Source organism: Thamnophis elegans, chromosome Z (genome assembly GCF_009769535.1).
Source record: "Thamnophis elegans isolate rThaEle1 chromosome Z, rThaEle1.pri, whole genome shotgun sequence".
Taxonomy (NCBI): domain Eukaryota; kingdom Metazoa; phylum Chordata; class Lepidosauria; order Squamata; family Colubridae; genus Thamnophis; species Thamnophis elegans.
The window spans coordinates 13,555,535-13,572,491 of record NC_045558.1 but is presented as its reverse complement, the minus strand read 5'-3'; the positions used below and the strand labels follow the sequence as shown (position 1 = coordinate 13,572,491).

The 16,957-nt window shown below is 43.0% G+C and overlaps 1 protein-coding gene across 12 annotated transcripts in view; it reads right to left on the bottom strand.

Annotated features, from left to right (window-relative positions):
* Window positions 1-16,957, bottom strand: part of ZMYND11 (zinc finger MYND-type containing 11) — a 113,470-nt gene that overhangs the window by 50,145 nt on the left and 46,368 nt on the right. For 11 of the 12 annotated variants that reach the window (XM_032234596.1, XM_032234603.1, XM_032234597.1 and 8 more), the window contains exon 2: window positions 6,992-7,126. In XM_032234596.1, the coding sequence (XP_032090487.1) occupies window positions 6,992-7,107 (116 nt within the window). In that variant the 5' untranslated portion in view covers window positions 7,108-7,126. Of the gene's footprint in view, window positions 1-6,991; window positions 7,127-9,412; window positions 9,471-16,957 lie in introns of those variants that run through there. The other variant, XM_032234598.1, reaches the window with a different exon arrangement.

Here is a 16,957-nt window from a genome sequence, read left to right as displayed (position 1 = left end):
AAAAAAAACGAAAACTAATTTGCTTGCGAACAGGTAAATATAGAACAGCAAGTTAATTCCTGTCAGGCGATAAATCAATCCCAACAAAGCCAGGTATCTAAAACAGTCCTTCTGCGATGTAACTTTCAAGAGTCAATAAAAGTTCATTCTAGTCTTCACTAGCTAATCGGTCGGATCTGGCTGGATGAGGCTGTTTGCCTACGGGAAGTTGAAGGGAGGAGCCGAAACAGAGTGGAAAATCCAAATTTGCAAGATCACTACTCTATTATTTAAAACTTAATCATCTCATAACCTACTCAGCCACAAACAACAAGGAACAATTCCTTCTGCACCACATGTACAGGTAGTCCTCAACTCACAACAGTTCATTTAGTGACTGTTTGGTTCATTTAAGAACTGCTTATATCTCCTTTGCAGGTTCAACATTAGCAGGTAAGCAGATAAAAAGTACAAATGTATAACTGTTAAAAGACCTAATGCATTTATACCTCTGAAAGATGACTTGATTCCCTTTCTATCTATATAGTTGACACATTGGAAGAAGGGTGTTATGTTATTCTTGATATTTTTAGCATTACTGCTAGGTTTTAAAGAAATGTTTCTACCTGAGTTGTTACAACACAAAGCAGCGAAATTGAAGGGTGAGAATTTAAGTTTGATATTGTGATATGAATTAGTGCAACGATTTTATAATGTATGTCTTTCTCTGATATGGAAAGCAATTTATAAAATAGAGGAGTCTTTAAGCTACATATACAGTAACAATTGAGGAAAATTACAATCCTAATGTAAAGGCAAAGATTCCCCTCACACTTATGTGCTAGTCATTCCTGACTCTAGGGGGCAATGCTCCTCTCCATTTCAAAGCCGAAGAGCTAGCGCTGTCCAAAGATGTCTCCGTGGTCATGTGGCCAGGATGACTAAATGCTGAAGACACACGGAATGATGCTACCTCCCTACCAAGGTGGTCCCTATTTTTTCTACTTGCATTTTTACGTGCTTTCAAATTGCTAGGTTGGCATGTACTTCATATCATAAAGTATTAATACAAATGTACATCGTTTTCTGAATATGAAAAAGAATCATATTTAGCACCGAAAAAAATGACATGATTATTTTTCACGCTTTTGACCATTGCAACATCTCCATGGTCACGTGATCAAATTCAGCCGTGTAGCAACTGACTCATATGTATGGCGACTGCAGTGTCCTGGAGTCATGTGGGTCACACTTTTTGTAACCTTCTGACAAGCAAAGTCCATGGGGAAGCCAGATTCACTTAAGAACCATGTTACTAATTTAATAACGGCAGTCATTCACTTAACAACTGTGTCAAGAAAAATTATAAAGCTCACTTAACAACTGACTCACTTAGCAACAGAATTTTAGGTCTCAATTGTGGTTTTATGTCAAGGACTATCTGGTATTTCAAACAATACCAAATATTATGTAATCCCCATGAGGAAAAATTACAAATTATTTCCAAACTTTAAAAGCACTAACTTATTTGCAATAAAAATGATGAAGCCAGTCACCATACAGATGTATCAATAGAAGCCTAGATGTTCCTCCATGTCACTATATACATCTATGTTTAGTATATTTCATTATGTATGCTATATCCTGATATCATTATTCTTTATATCTCACCGAATCTTACAACCACTCTTTTGCTTCTACTCAGGGGAAAGCAAAAAGTAACTGAGGCTTTTTACCAGAGCAGGGAATTCTGTGTTTTCCAGGAAAAGGCACTGTGATAGCAACTTCAAACATTATTACACTATTTTTCACTACACTTAAGAATGAAGCAAAACAGGAAAGCCAAAAAATTGCCCCCTTCAAAATTCATGTATAAAAGCAATTTACATTTAAAAGTCCTGCTGCCATGTTGTTTGAAATGTAGTACCTTTCATTATTATCCTGAATGATAATGTAGGCAGAAATATCATTCAGACTGATAAAAGAGCTTCTGGATGCCCAGTGAATTCTGCTTCAAGCTGAATGGGGTTAATTTAAATTTAAACTCACCAAATCCCTCTCCTCCCTTGGAAATCATGCCTACAATTAGATGGACTGCAATCACCGTGTGCACGAATCCATTGCAATTAGTAATCTACTTAAAAATATAACAGCTTCCGTGTGCTGCTATATAATGGAGAGATAGCAGCTGGAGTCCCAAAGGTGCTTTTACAAGAAGCACCTGGACTTTCTGTTTTTTCTTTGAAGACGTTTCGCTTCTCATCCAAGAAGCTTCTTCAGCTCTGACTGGATGATGAAAAATGGAATCCAGTCAGATCTGAAGAAGTTTCTTGGATGAGAAGCGAAACGTCTTCGAAGAAAAAACCAGAAGGTCCAGGTGCCTCTTGAAAAAGCACCTTTGGGACAACCGATGACTGAGAATCTCCATAGAAATACATCAGCTGGAGTTAGAATAAAATCTGCTAGATACTACATAAGCTCTCTCGAGGGTAGAAATTCGTGTTTTACAAACTTCCAGCAACTTCATGTAATACTTTTACCTAGTCAGTTCTCTTTGGAAATAATTTTAATGCAGGGGAGACTTGCTTGTCCCAGTGACTAAATTCACTTTACATTCCCGAACCTTTCATTAACTTTACATCTTATGATGTTAGGCATCATTGTCCTACTTATACATGTCACAACAGATACAGGTATTTGTGCATCTGCGTGCTATATAATTTCCTGGTGAACCATCTTCATTTCCAGAATAAAACTCCAGATAGCTAAATTGAAAAGAATTACTTTGGAAGAAAATGTTTTCAGATTATAAACATTAGGATAGCAATAATATATTCAAAGGTGATATTTTCTTAGTATGCAATATTACTTTAATTTGTATTAATATTTTATGACATGAGGTACATTAGAAAGATTTTAATTCTCCTTAATTGTTATCTGTAGCTGAAAGATATCTCTATTTTATAAACTGAGTTTCAAACCAAAGAAAGACATACTTTTAGGATCATAACACTGATTCATATCACAATATAAATCTCAAATTCTTACCCTTCAATTTTGCTGCTTAGTTTGTAACAACTAAGGGTAAAAAAACATTTCTTTAAAAGCTAGCAGTACCAAGACTGAAGGTATCAGGAATATAATAGCAATCTTCTTCCAATGACTAGAGAAGGAATCCAGTGGTCTTCAGAGGTATTAAATGCATTTTAGGTCCTTAACAATTATACATTTGTACTTTCTATCTGCTCACCTCCTAACGTTAAAGCTGTATTACCAAGAAAATGTACAAGGGAGAGAATCACTCCCTAAGTAACTATCCCAAAGACTTGAGCTTAAAAACTTGAAGTCAGTGTACAATAGAGAAAAAATCTACCTGCCTAATCTAAGCAAGCATTATTTTAAAAAATAAAATAGGAAGTAAGCTCACATTTTAAATTTTAATGCAATCTGATGGAATGCTAACAGAGCCATGCAATTTTAAAGTACCAATAAATTACTCTTTGAGTTCAAGTGGGGATGAAATGTGTCTTTACCCAATAATGAATACACTTACTTTCACAAAAATGTGAAGAAGCTCTGCTTTCAATTATTCCAGCAACTAGCAAAGTACATATGCATGCATTTAGTGATCTCCGAAATGCTCCCAGAGACCAAGATCAGTTTTTTTTTTATTATTAGCAGGGTGCCAAAGGTATTCCAAGAAATTGTATTTTTAGGGGAAAATAAATAAATTAAAAATTGCCATCCCCCAAGTCCAGAGCAACTAGAGAAAATCATACCTATAGGCTTGTCTTCATGACACATCGGAGTCTGCTTTTTCTCATACTGAAATCTGGTAAATTAGTGAGACTGAGCTTGGAGGAAATGTAGATTAGAAACTTGATTTGAATTCCTCTTACACAACATTCTTAATTCAAACTATGTACTGTAGTAGAACGATTATAGAACTATTTAAATAAAGATGGACTAGTCTCAGAATGGAAAAAAATAATAATGCAATTCCAGTGAGATTAATGTTGCTCCTCCAACAAAAGGTTTTCAACTACAAAGTTAAGAATTTACTTACTTCTTTTTCAGTTCTTCCAAAGCTGTGAATCCTTAAAAAGAACTAGCAGAACTGTGTGTGTGCTCATGGGTAAATCAGGTTCACACAACTACATCCATGTTAGTGTAAAGATAAAACATCAGATCACAGGAATCCTGAAATGTATCATATTGAGTCAGGGGTGAAATCATCTTACCTTCGCTACTGGTTCGCAAACGTGAACGCATGTGCTCACATGCGCCACCTCTGCATATGCTCAGGACCTTCCATGCATGCGCAGAGCATCAAAATCGGGACATGATGATGTCCGGGGGGGGGGGGTAGGCGAGCCTTCCGCCACCACCACCGGTTCACCCAAACCGAATAGAACCGGCTGAATTGCACCACTGTATTAAGTCAAGTTTAGTTTGTCTCTAACAAGAAGATTCCAGACAACAGTATTTCCGGGTGATGATGGAAATTCAACCTGGGACCTTTGTCCATACAAAACTTGAGATCCAGATTTATGCAGCAGCTAAAGTGCTGGATTAGAAACCAGGACACCATGAGTTCTAGGCATCCATTAGGCATGAAAGCCAGCTGTGCTAATAATTTTGTCTTAAATCAGCCTTTATGTGAAGAAAGTAGGAGGCAGGAACATTACATATGTATATAGCCTTGAATTATCAAAAAATGTAAGTGGAATAAAAATCAATTGTCAAACAAACATTCTGCTATAGCTAGAATAAGTTGCTTGGTCTATCACTCTACATACTGTATAATATAATTAGCATTTAAAGGAGGATTTTCAAACATTTTAATAGAGTTGTATTCTTGATTCTACTTCACTGGAAGCAAACGTTCTAAAACCAAGCCAATCCATATGCATTTGGTCTGAAGAACTATCTACAATATACAGTGCCTCTTGTTCTCATTGCATAGTTGGAAAATTATCTTTCTCAGTGCAGTCAAGAGACCACTCCCATAAATGTTATTAATTTGATGAATACATTTCACTGAATTTCAAAAAGGCTTATGAATTCCATGGAAACATGCTTAGCAACATGATCTAATTATCGTTCATATTAAATATTTTCAAAGAGACGAACTAAGCAGGGTTTTTTTTTTTACTTTTAAAGAGTAACTGTGATTTGGTTCAAAAAATGTTGGCCGCTCTGTTTCATGGAATATATGCTTCACCAGTTTACACTGATTTCACATTTTCCTGTAGCACAAAGGGTACCTTGATTATGTACTTTGCAATATAATTTATCCTTAGCTGCAACTTGCATCAATATATCATAATATTTCTTTCTTTTAGGGGACATATTGCAATTTAATTCAGCCCTGTAGGTAAATAAAAATATCCAAGTCCTCAAAATGTTTACAACCTCATTTACATTTACCTGTGTGTTACAAAATGACTGAATCAATTCTGTTGCCATTAACTCTTCTGGAAAATACTAAGGAAACTGCTTAGCTGTTTTAGTCTGTTTTTATATCCCAAGAACAAAAGAATAACCAATTTGTAAAGGACCACATTCTAGAAAAAGTAGAAAAGTAGAAACTTTATGTGAAGTATTTCTTCTTACTTTTAATCGTGAGGGATACTCCTCAGCTTTCAGTGAACAAGTAGGATAAGCTTTTTATTCAACAAATACTCTTCACCTTCAGAAAGGACACTGTGAAGTTAAATGTCTATCTAGAGACCAGGATATAACAGCTGTTGTATCACCCACACCAAACAGTGACAATGCAATCACAACACATTAACAAACATCAACAGAGGGCTGCTTAAAGCAGAAAGTGGTGCTGCATAACCTCTGCTTTGAAGTAACTTGGAGAACTGTGGCTAAATGCATTTACATTGCATGACACAATTATTATATTCAGAAATGATATGGAATACAAGAACAAGCATCCTCTTCAGGTTTGCACACTTCCTCCTCCCCTTTATTCATATCCATTGCAAAAGGCTGCAATTATGTTTTGTGACAATTCATTTTACAGAATCATCTGGACACCAAAATACAGATTCTCTTAAAATTAAGATCTCAAAATAGAATTATGGTAGGCGATCCCTGTTTTCAGGAAACAACAGAACTGCAAGTCACAGTTTCTCATGTTCAGATGTAAAGACAAACAATTTGAAATAGAAACACCTAATATGCATTCCTTCCATGTGGAGAAGAAGAGAAAGAATATTGCTCAGAAGTGAAGAATTTGTGGCCTTCAAAGATTGTTGCATAACAACCTCTAGCTTAGCCAATCCTGGAATTTAGTTCAGTGACATTGTATTCCCCAGCCAAAATGCATTATTCCCTTCAACTCATTGTGATGAATACCTGATGGAAAGGGGTGGGCTTCAAAAATTGTATCAATGGGTTCTCTGCCTAGTTGCTGAGTGGGTGAGGCCACAGTGGGTATGGCCTAGCTGGCCTCCTGCACCAAAGGGGGGGGGGGATTTTCACCCTCCTTTGGCATCCAGAGGTTTTCCTCCAGGAAGGCAAAAATGGCCTCTCTTAGGCTCCAGAGGCCTATCAGAGGCAGGAAACAGGCCTGTTTCCAGCCTTCCGGAACTTCCGGGAGGACTATTTCTCACCCTCCCTGAGCATCTGTGCGGGCCCTGTACCTACCTGGCACCCCAAACTGGGAGGGGCAGGGCCAGTCAGAGGTGGGATTTACGGGTTCTCCAAACTAGGAAGATTCTTATCTAGAGGTTCTCCCGAACCCATGCAAACCTGCAGCAGCCCACCCCTGTTGGAAATTTTAAACTGGACCACAGGCATTTTACATTTTTCTAGATAAATCAAGAGCAGTTCTGAATGTACTTTCTCCATTCACCTACTTAGCACCTGATCCCGGATTTTAGAGCATGGACCCAAATCATTCTTATGCAAGGGGAAATCTTTGTGTGATGATGCTATATTTACATAATTGCTATGTTCTTCTTGACTCATATTATCATATTATTCCAAAGATACTTACTTTGTAATACGATCAATGTTAGCAATTTGCTTCTGGTTTCTGATGATTTCTATAGCTGACCAAAGGTGTTGGATAGCCTTTGTATCTGCTTGTCGCCGTTTCGTTAAACGTGCCATGTCCCCTTCACTTGCTGAACTGCAAGAGAAACAGCAATTGGAAATAAGATTATCTTACTTAGTAACATTAAAAGCCACTGTTTTGATTTCCTTTGTTAAAATGCATCAGACATTGTACGTGTAGTTTCATAGCCCAATGTGGAGGCTGTCAATTTCTGTTCAATGAAGATCATTTTATTTATCAGGCAAAATTTGAAGGAGTATAAAAGGACCACACACCCTTAGAAAAGAGTTAAATCACAATAAAGCTGGTGCCATTTAGAAAACAGATAGGTCTTATGGAAAATCTTCAGCTCATCCAGAATGCAGCCGCACGAGCGATTGTGGGTGCACCTCGGTACACCCACGTTACACCTATCCTCCGCGAGCTGCACTGGTTATCGATTGGTCTCCGGATACACTTCAAGGTGCTAGTCGTTACTTATAAAGCCCTTCATGGTATTGGACCTGGGTACTTGAGAGACCGCCTGCTGCCAATTACCTCCCAAAGACCCATTAGATCACACAGGGCTGGCCTCCTCCGGGTTCCGTCTACCAGCCAATGCCATCTGGTTACTACCCGGGGGAGGGCCTTCTCTGTGGCAGCTCTGGCCTTTTGGAACGAACTCCCCGCAGAGATTCGGACCCTCACCTCTCTCCAGGCCTTCCGAAAAGCTGTTAAAACCTGGCTGTGTCGGCAGGCCTGGGGTTGATGAGTTCCCTTCCCCTCTCGATTTGTGTGTCTGCTGGTCATTTTTAAATGCTTGTATTTGTAGTTTGTGTGTTTCCCTTTCCTCCCTTGGGTTTGTGCGCCGCCCTGAGTCCCGCTGGGAATAGGGCGGCATATAAATAAAACGAAACCTAAACCTAAACCTAAAATAGTTCATATAAATATGTAAAAGAATATTATATGCAAAAATCAATCAACCAACTTTAAACTGCAACTTCCTTACAACTCAACTGGCTGCTAAACAGCAAAATAAAATTGCTTGCTGGGCAACATGTAACCAGTGGCAATTTTTTGTCTTCTTTTCCAATACAATATACAATATTATATTAACTTCCTTCCTCCTCCAATATATGAAATTCAATACAGAAATTTTGGAATTAATTACAGTAAAATACAGGAAGGAAACACAGAGAGCAGAAACTTCCATGTCTATCACATTGTCTAGCCTAAAACAAGATACAATTATTGAATATCTGCCCCCCCCCAAAAAAAACAGATTTCTATATTACTGACAACCAGAAGATGATGTTTCTAGAAAACACTTTTAAACTTTTGGAGAGAACCAAAATTTTCCTTGGAAGACACATTCTGTAGAATCTGCTGAATCATGATGGCCACCCTGAGTTACTAAAGATGGCTCTTACTAGCATTCCAAACTCTTGGAATGGCCATGAAAGTTCTGAAGTCACATTTTCTCTTGCGAAGGAATAAAAGAAACACAATACCTCAACTTTTTCCTCACTTGTTACTATTTCTGTTTTTTGAAATAATAATTCAATATTTTACGCAATATCTCTAAAAGATTCTTCTCTATTCATGAAGACAAGTTGTGACCAATTTCTCTTTCCTTTCTGGTCATGTCCAAATACTAATATGGACGTTTCTCTCCCAGCAATTTACAACAGACCTAAGTTGTTGCAAAGCATGAAGAAGTTTCTCCCTCGTTTCCAGAAATGCCTATAGTTCTTTTCAATGCCTTGAAAAAAATCTGCATTTCAATCGTGGTTTCCTGAAGCACTGAACAATGGAACCCCAGCTTGCAGTGAGGGCAGAGCAGATAACCAAGACTCACCACTAAAGACGGACTGCTTACAGATTCATTAATTTGTTAAGATTTCTTAGGAGCCATCTGAACTTCTCTCTAATCTCTAAATACCTCCAACCTCAAGGAGAGGAAGAGGGTGAAATTCACTAAGTCCAACCTCATTCAAGAAACGACACATCATTCTTTCTCATTAGCTCTGCATGCAGTAAAATATGATATTGAGATTCCCTCCAGATGAATATTGTTAACATAACCTATTTTGTCCCTAATACTCAGAAATACTTGATTGGAAAGTTATTTCAACATTAAAACTGAATCTAGAATAATAAGAATCATAAGAACATAAAATCTATTTTAAATATGTTTTACAATATCTATGCATCCATTGAAAAAAAGCAAAAGAGGATCAAGATAAAGTTCTATTATTTATATTAAGTTTTTAAAACTACAGCATGCTATATCTGATTTTTCAAGATTTTCTCCCCCATCCAAACAGCTAGGACGAATACAAGAAGAAAACAATAAGAAAGCACTTTGTGCTGGTTACGTACTTATTCCAAAACAGCAGACAGAAGTTGCAGATAAGTCATTTCTTGCCTACAATCGTTGCAGGCTAGAAAACTCTGCTTTTAAAGAAGTTAGTGACGCATTCTAAAGGAGTGGCAGAACTTGGGGGTGGAGTCAAAAGAGGAATCTGCCCAGAGTCTCTACGCAGCCTCAGTCTTAACTTCAACCTCTCTTGAATCTGAGAGCTAGTGCAGCTCACGCAGCTGAGATATGGGTACACAACCCATGTGAAGTATACTAGCAATAACAATAGCATGTAGACTTATATACCGCTTCATAATGCTTTACAGTTCTAAGCCGTTTACAGACTCAGCATATTGCCCCCAACAATCTGGGTCCTCATTTTACTGACCTCAAAAGGATGGAAAGCTGAGTCAATCCTGACCTGCTCTGAATCGAATTCCTGGAAGTGATCAATGAGTTAGCCTGCAATACTAACCACTGTGCCATCTTGGCTCCTATTGTAGTAATCCAAATAGAAAGCGACCAAGGCTTGACTGACTGTGAACAAGGTTTTATGTCCCAGAAAAATGCTCAACTGTTGCATGAGGAGTCTTGCAAAGGTCCTCCTAGCCACAACTGCCACTTGCTCCTTGCGCAAAAGCTTTGACTCTAAGACAGGGTGACAAACTAGGCCCGTGGGTCAGATCCGGCCCCTGGGGTGCTTAGATCTGGCCCATGGGGCCACCCTGGAAACAGCAAAGAACCAGCCCACAATGCCTCTGCCAGCAAAAATGGAGCTGGTGGGGGGGGAGTTGCAGGCCCCGTTTCAGCCACGATGGCCTCTGCAGACCTCTGCCAGCAAAAATAGAGCTCAGGGGCTACGTTCCATTTTTGCTGGAAGAGAGCTGCAGGAGGCCTTCGTGGCTGAAAACAGGGCCTGGGAGGACACTCATTTTATTGGCAGAGGGGTAGCAAAATAAACTAAAAACAAAAGGAGAAATGTTTCCCTTTTTGCATTTGAGGATGCAAGAAGGGACAGGAAAGGAGAAAGAGAAAAAGGAAAAGAAGGAGAGCAAGGAAGGAAAAAATAAGAGGGGAAGGAAGAAGAAAGGAGAATGAAGAGCCAAGGTGGCGCAGTGGTTAAATGCAGCACTGCAGGCTACTGCTAGATCAGCAGGTCAGCGGTTCAAATCTCACCGGCTCAGGGTTGACTCAGCCTTCCATCCTTCCGAGGTGGGTAAAATGAGGACCCAGATTGTTGGGGGCAATATGCTGACTCTCTGTAAACCGCTTAGAGAGGCCTGAAAGGTCTATGAAGCGGTATATAAGTCTACTGCTATTGCTATTGCTTTAAGTGGGAAGGGGAAAAAAGAAAAGGAAGGAAGGAAGGAAAGAAGGGAGATTATAAGACTGAGGGAGGGTGCCCCTGAAACAAATGACATTGAGCTGGCAACGGCCACCCCAGGCATCCCCCCCCAGAGGTCAAACACAATCCTGATGGGGACCTCAATGAAATTGAGTTTGATATCCCTGCTGTAAGAGGATACCAAAATTGCACAAACCAACTCATCCTATGAAAGTGGCATCCTATCCAGAGTTAGAGATGTAATACCTGTTCCCGGAAAGCCCCAAAACAGAATCATTCCATTTTACTAGAATTGAACCATCTAGCACAGGGGTGTCAAACTGGATTTTTTTCAAGGGCAGGATAAGCATTGTAGTTCTCCTGCATGTGCCGGCCAGCAGGAGAGGATATAGGACGGACTGCACAGCTCCCCAGCACCCCATTTTGGCTGGCAAGGTGCTGCAGGAGGTTGCCTAGGCTGAAAAAGGGATGTGGGGGGGGGATGCTCTATTTTGGCTGCCAGAGGCACTGCAGGCCAGTCCTTTGCTATTTCCAGGCTGGTCCAGCAGGCCAGATTTAACACCCCGTGGACCTTGAATTTGACATCTCTGATCTAAACCTTATAGCCTTTAAACAACTCAGCCAGTACTGCCCAGCATCACCTGTCTGGCTAGGGGGAGGCATTAGGGACTGGTTCAAAAGTAACTTTTAAGAGTGCCTAGTTAATGTTCTCACTATGACGGATTTGATGGTCAGACATGCTGAACCAGACGATCTTTTCAAATCTGTAATTCTTGACTAATATATTTGTACATCAAGCTGTTGTGCCAAAGGGCAACTGACATATGATAGCTGATATTCTGCAACACTCTCCTAATGGGATCAATGAAAACAGGAATGATCCCCAAAAGGACTCATCTTTCTTCCATTAGTAAAGAAGATAAAGCAAGCATGATGGATGCAGCTAGGCAAAAGTTAAGTGTTAGAATGCTATGCTCCTTCCAAAAACTAAAACACTTATCACTTTCTGTCAATATATCTGAAGGAGAATGAAGCATCTGCAACAAAACAACCAAGCTCAGAGAGCACCAAGAATCCCACAGTTCAACCCTGAACTACAAATTTTCTTTTCTATTGGAAGAGAAGCATATTGGAAAATGAATGCTGTTTTGCATTCATTCTCTCTATGTAAATTTCATCACTGAAATGCGACGGATCTTCCTGGAACTAATTTTAAGAAAACTGATTTCTATCAAGTCCTTGTGCTCCTGAATCGTTTCCAGGCTTAAATACATACCATTATGTCATACTACTTCAGGAAAGAATTCCATTCAAATTAAAAACTGACAGGGATTTTTATGCATACTATATGCTTGATAACTTCTCTGGTATAGCAACAACTGGCTTCTTTACATAATTTCTGTTGTACCCAATCCCACAGACTCTTGGCAGCTTGCATAAGCATATTAATCTTATCAAGCATCTTAAAAACATTCAGTTAAAAACGAACAGCACATAACAGACTGCTCTAGTCTATAAAGATTGAGTGTGCACATCTTTTACTGTTGCTCTTTACACAAGAAGTGTAGGTGTCTGTATCTTGAGTAGTAATATTAAATATATGGAGGGCAATTAGAGTGTGTTGATCCCTGAATAGCAATAGCAGTTAGACTTATATACCGCTTCATAGGGCTTTCAGCCCTCTCTAAGCGGTTTACAGAGTCAGCATATTGCCCCCACAGTCTGGGTCCTCATTTCACCCACCTCGGAAGGATGGAAGGTGAGTCAACCTTGAGCCGGTGAGATTTGAACCGCTGAACTGCAGATAGCAGTCAGCTGAAGTCGCCTGCAGTACTGCGCCCTAACCACTGCGCCACCTTGGCTCAATTAAGACACGAATCTGTGTCCCCTTCATATCCTGAAGGGGAAGCAATTGTTCCAAAGCCCATTATAAATGAGAAGACTTCATTTGCAGTGTCACAGGTAACATGGCTGCAAGTGTCAACATCAGCAGTGATATTGTAATATATTGGCAACTGCTGTAGCACCTCAATAGAGGTTTAGAACTGCTGAAATTTCAGCACTGAACTGACACTTATCACAATCGTTTGAGACAATCTTTTACATGTCTTGAAGGCCAAGAATTCCTTGGTCATTCCTTAATATGTATCTTATAATAGCAATCAATATCCAATTGATTAGTTTCAATCTTACAAACTGAGTAGAAGTTAATATCAGAATAGCATAAATTAGGGGGGGGTGTCAAACTCAAGGCCCATGGACTGGATACGGCCCACAATGTGGCCAGATAAGGCTCACGTGGCTGTCCTGGAAAATGTAATGGGCCAGCCCACATTGCTTCATCCCAGTCCACCCGCATTGCTTCGTCCCGGTTTACCCAATGCAAAGAAGAAACATTGGACCAGTGTGGCTTCAGCCCAGTCTACCCAACGCAAAGAGGAAACATGGCAGCGGTTTGGGGAGTGTTAGTTTAGTTTAGTTTATTTGGATTTATAGGCCGCCCTTTTCCCTGAGGGGACTCAGGGCGGCTTACAATCATTGGGGGGGGTGTGAAATTCAAAACAAACAATATGTGAACAAAATAAATAAGGTAATAAAAAACACAACTTGCATTCAACATTCACACTCGGGTGGGGCAAATCGAAGACTTATCCCCAGGCCTGTTGGGATAGCCAGGTCTTAAGGGCTGCGCGGAAGGCCTGGACGGTGGTGAGGGTGCGTATCTCGACGGGGAGATCGTTCCACAGGGTCGGAGCTGCAACAGAAAAGGCTCTCCTCCGTGTAGTCGCCAGTCGGCATTGACTGGCAGATGGGATTCGGAGGAGGCCCAGTCTGTGCGATCTTATCGGTCGGAGAGAGGTAATCGGCAGAAGGCGGTCTCTCAAGTACTCAGATCCACTACCATGAAGGGCTTTAAAGGTGGTCAACAGGACCCTGAAGCGCACCCGGAGATCAACAGGTAGCCAGTGCAGCTCGCGGAGGATGGGTGTTATGTGGGCGAACCGCGGTGCGCCCACTATCACTCGCGCGGCCGCATTCTGGACTAACTGCAGCCGCCGGATGCACTTCAAGGGCAGCCCCATGTAGAGCACATTGCAGTATTCCAGCCTAGAGATCACAAGGGCTCGAGTGACTGTTGTGAGAGCCTCCCGATTCAGGTAGGGTCGCAACTGGCGGACCAGGCGGACCTGGGCAAATGCCCCCCTGGTCACAGCCGACAGATGATGGTCGAAGGTCAGCTGTGGATCCAGGAGGACTCCTAAGTTACGAACCCTATCTGAGGGGTATAGAATTTGACCCCCCAGCCTGATAGATGGAACATTAGCCAAATTGTTGGGAGGGAAACACAACAGCCACTCGGTCTTGTCCGGGTTGAGTACCAGTTTGTTAGCACTCATCCAGTTCTTAACGGCCTCAAGACCCCGGTTCATCACATCCACCGCTTCATTGAGTTGGCACGGGGCGGACAGATACAATTGCGTATCGTCCGCATATTGATGGTATTTTATCCCGTGCCTCCGGATGATCTCGCCCAGCGGTTTCATGTATATGTTAAATAGTAGGGGGGATAAGACCGAGCCCTGCGGCACCCCATATTTTAGGGGCCTCAGGGACGATCTCTGCCCCCCGACCAACACCGACTGCGACCTGTCCGAGAGGTAGGAGGAGAACCACTGTAAAACAGTGCCTCCCACCCCCACCTCCCGCAGTCGTCGCAGAAGGATACCATGGTCGATGGTATCGAAAGCCGCCGAGAGGTCAAGGAGAACCAGGATGGACGCATGGCCTCCATCTCTGGCCCTCCAGAGATCATCGGTCAATGCGACCAAAGCAGTTTCTGTGCTGTAACCGGGTCTGAAGCCGGACTGGAAGGGGTCAAGGTAACTAGCTTCCTCCAAGGCCCGTTGAAGCTGGAAGGCCACCACCTTCTCAACAACCTTCCCAACAAAGGGAAGGTTGGAGACAGGACGGTAGTTATTTAAAACGGCTGGATCCAAGGATGGTTTCTTCAGGAGGGGTCTCACCACCGTCGTTTTAAGTGCGGCGGGGAAGTGCCCCTCCCGAAGGGAGGCGGTTGCAACCGCCTGGATCCAGCCACGTGTCACCTCCCTGCTGTTGGCAACCAGCCAGGAGGGACACGGGTCCAGAGTACAAGTGGAGGCACTCACAGCTCGAATGGCCTTGTCCACATCCCCAGAGGCAACATCCTGAAACTCAACCCAGAGATGGTTTGCCAAGTAATCCTCTTGTGTCCCGGCTGGATCTGCAGCGGTGGAGTCCAAGTCCGACCGAAACCGAGCAACTTTGTCCGCTAAGAATTGGGCATAATTCTCAGCTCTACCCTGCAAGGGTTCCCCCGTATCCCTCCCATTTAGGAGGGAACGGGTTATCCTAAACAGGGCGGCTGGGCGGGACTCAGCGGACGCAACCAAGGTGGCAATATGAGATCTTTTTGCTGCCCTAAGTGCCCTGATGTAATCCTTGGTGCAGGTTGTTAGGAGTGCTCGGTTCGACTCGGACTTATCGGACCTCCACAAGTGCTCTAGGCGTCTCCTCCGGTGCTTCTTCTCCCGGAGCTCCTCGGTGAACCAAGGAGGCCTCCGGGATCCGCTGACCCGGAGGGGCCGTAGTGGCGCAATCTGGTCGAGAGACTCCGATGCCGCCGAGTACCAGGCAGCAGCCAGAGTCTCCGCCGAACTGTGGGCGAGGGTATCAGGAATAACACCAAGCTCCGTCTGGAACCTCATAGGGTCCATCAGTCGCCTGGGGCGGAACCACCTGGTCGGTTCCTCCTCCCTACGGTGGGGGTTTGGCCTCCGGAAGTCGAGCCTCAGTAGGCAGTGGTCTGACCACGACAGGGGTATGGTCTCACTACCCCTCAGACCAAGATCACACATCCACTGCTCCGAGAGAAATACGAGGTCGAGCATATGACCCGCTGAGTGGGTTGGGCCCCGAATTACCTGGGTCAAGCCCATGGCTGTCATGGAAGCCATGAACTCCTGCGCCCCATCAGAGTGTTCACCGAGCGATGGCAAATTAAAGTCCCCCAGAACCATAAGCCTGGGGAACTCAATTGCCAGCTCGGCTACTGACTCGAGGAGCAAGGGGAGGGCTGCTGCAACGTAGTTGGGAGGCAGGTACGTTAGCAGCAGACCCACTTGACCCTTGAGGTCCAACTTCACTAGCAGAGTCTCACACCCAACAAGCTCCGGAGCAGGGACCCTACGAGGTACTAGAGACTCCCGGATAACAACAGCCACACCGCCACACCTTCCCTGGGCTCTCGGCTGATGAAGCACCTGAAATCCTTCTGGGCACATCTCTACAAGGGGGACTCCTCCTTCTGTGCCCAGCCAGGTTTCAGTAATACATGCCAGGTCTGCCCTCTCGTCTAAAATTAAGTCCCGGACGAGGGGAGCCTTGTGAACAACAGACCTGGCATTTAGCGACAACAGCCTGAGACCAGGGTCCTGATTACCCGCGCCATCTGGCCTCGGAGTGGGACTCATAGGGCCGGAAGGAGGGATCTCTGTGACGTAGCGAACCCTCCTTCCCCGGTAATGGCCAGCCCTAAAGTCCCCGCCATATCTGCCCCTCCCTGTTATGACCGTAATGCCCCGACCCACTCCCGTGGACGTGGTTCCCTCAGCCACCCCTATGGCTCCCGCATTCCCCGGCAGGCCCTCCGAATCAGTCACACTCATGTATTCACTCAGTCAGTCCCCACGTGGTAATTAAAACACAAAAATACAGCAAAATGGAATAATAAAAGTGGGATCATTCATTCTATCACTAGCAATCCCATGCACTCACCATACCAGTGAAAAATTAAAATTAAAGATTAAAAATTACGGAGCACTGCAACAGTGCGCTATCAGGCGGTGATGTAACAAATGAGGAGGGAGCTGCTCCGTTCTTCTCCCTCTTCTATGTCCCAAAGGAAAGTCCACAGCTGGAAGGCCAGAAATTAATGATATACAAGGCAGTCGCATGTGGGGGGGGGGGGGGCAAGGCAAAAATGCCTGATGTTTGTAAGCAGAGTCTGTCCAGTCTTGTCCCTCTTAAGGTCCCAGAGGAGGTCAGCAGTCCACGTTGAATACAGTCTCTTTCCTGAGGTTATATAAGGTCCATAGTCCAATGGGCCAAAGTCTGAAGCTGGCCCCAGCTGCTCAAGGCAGAGGGGGAGAAAGCACCAGTTTTCTTGGTGCCAAGGCCT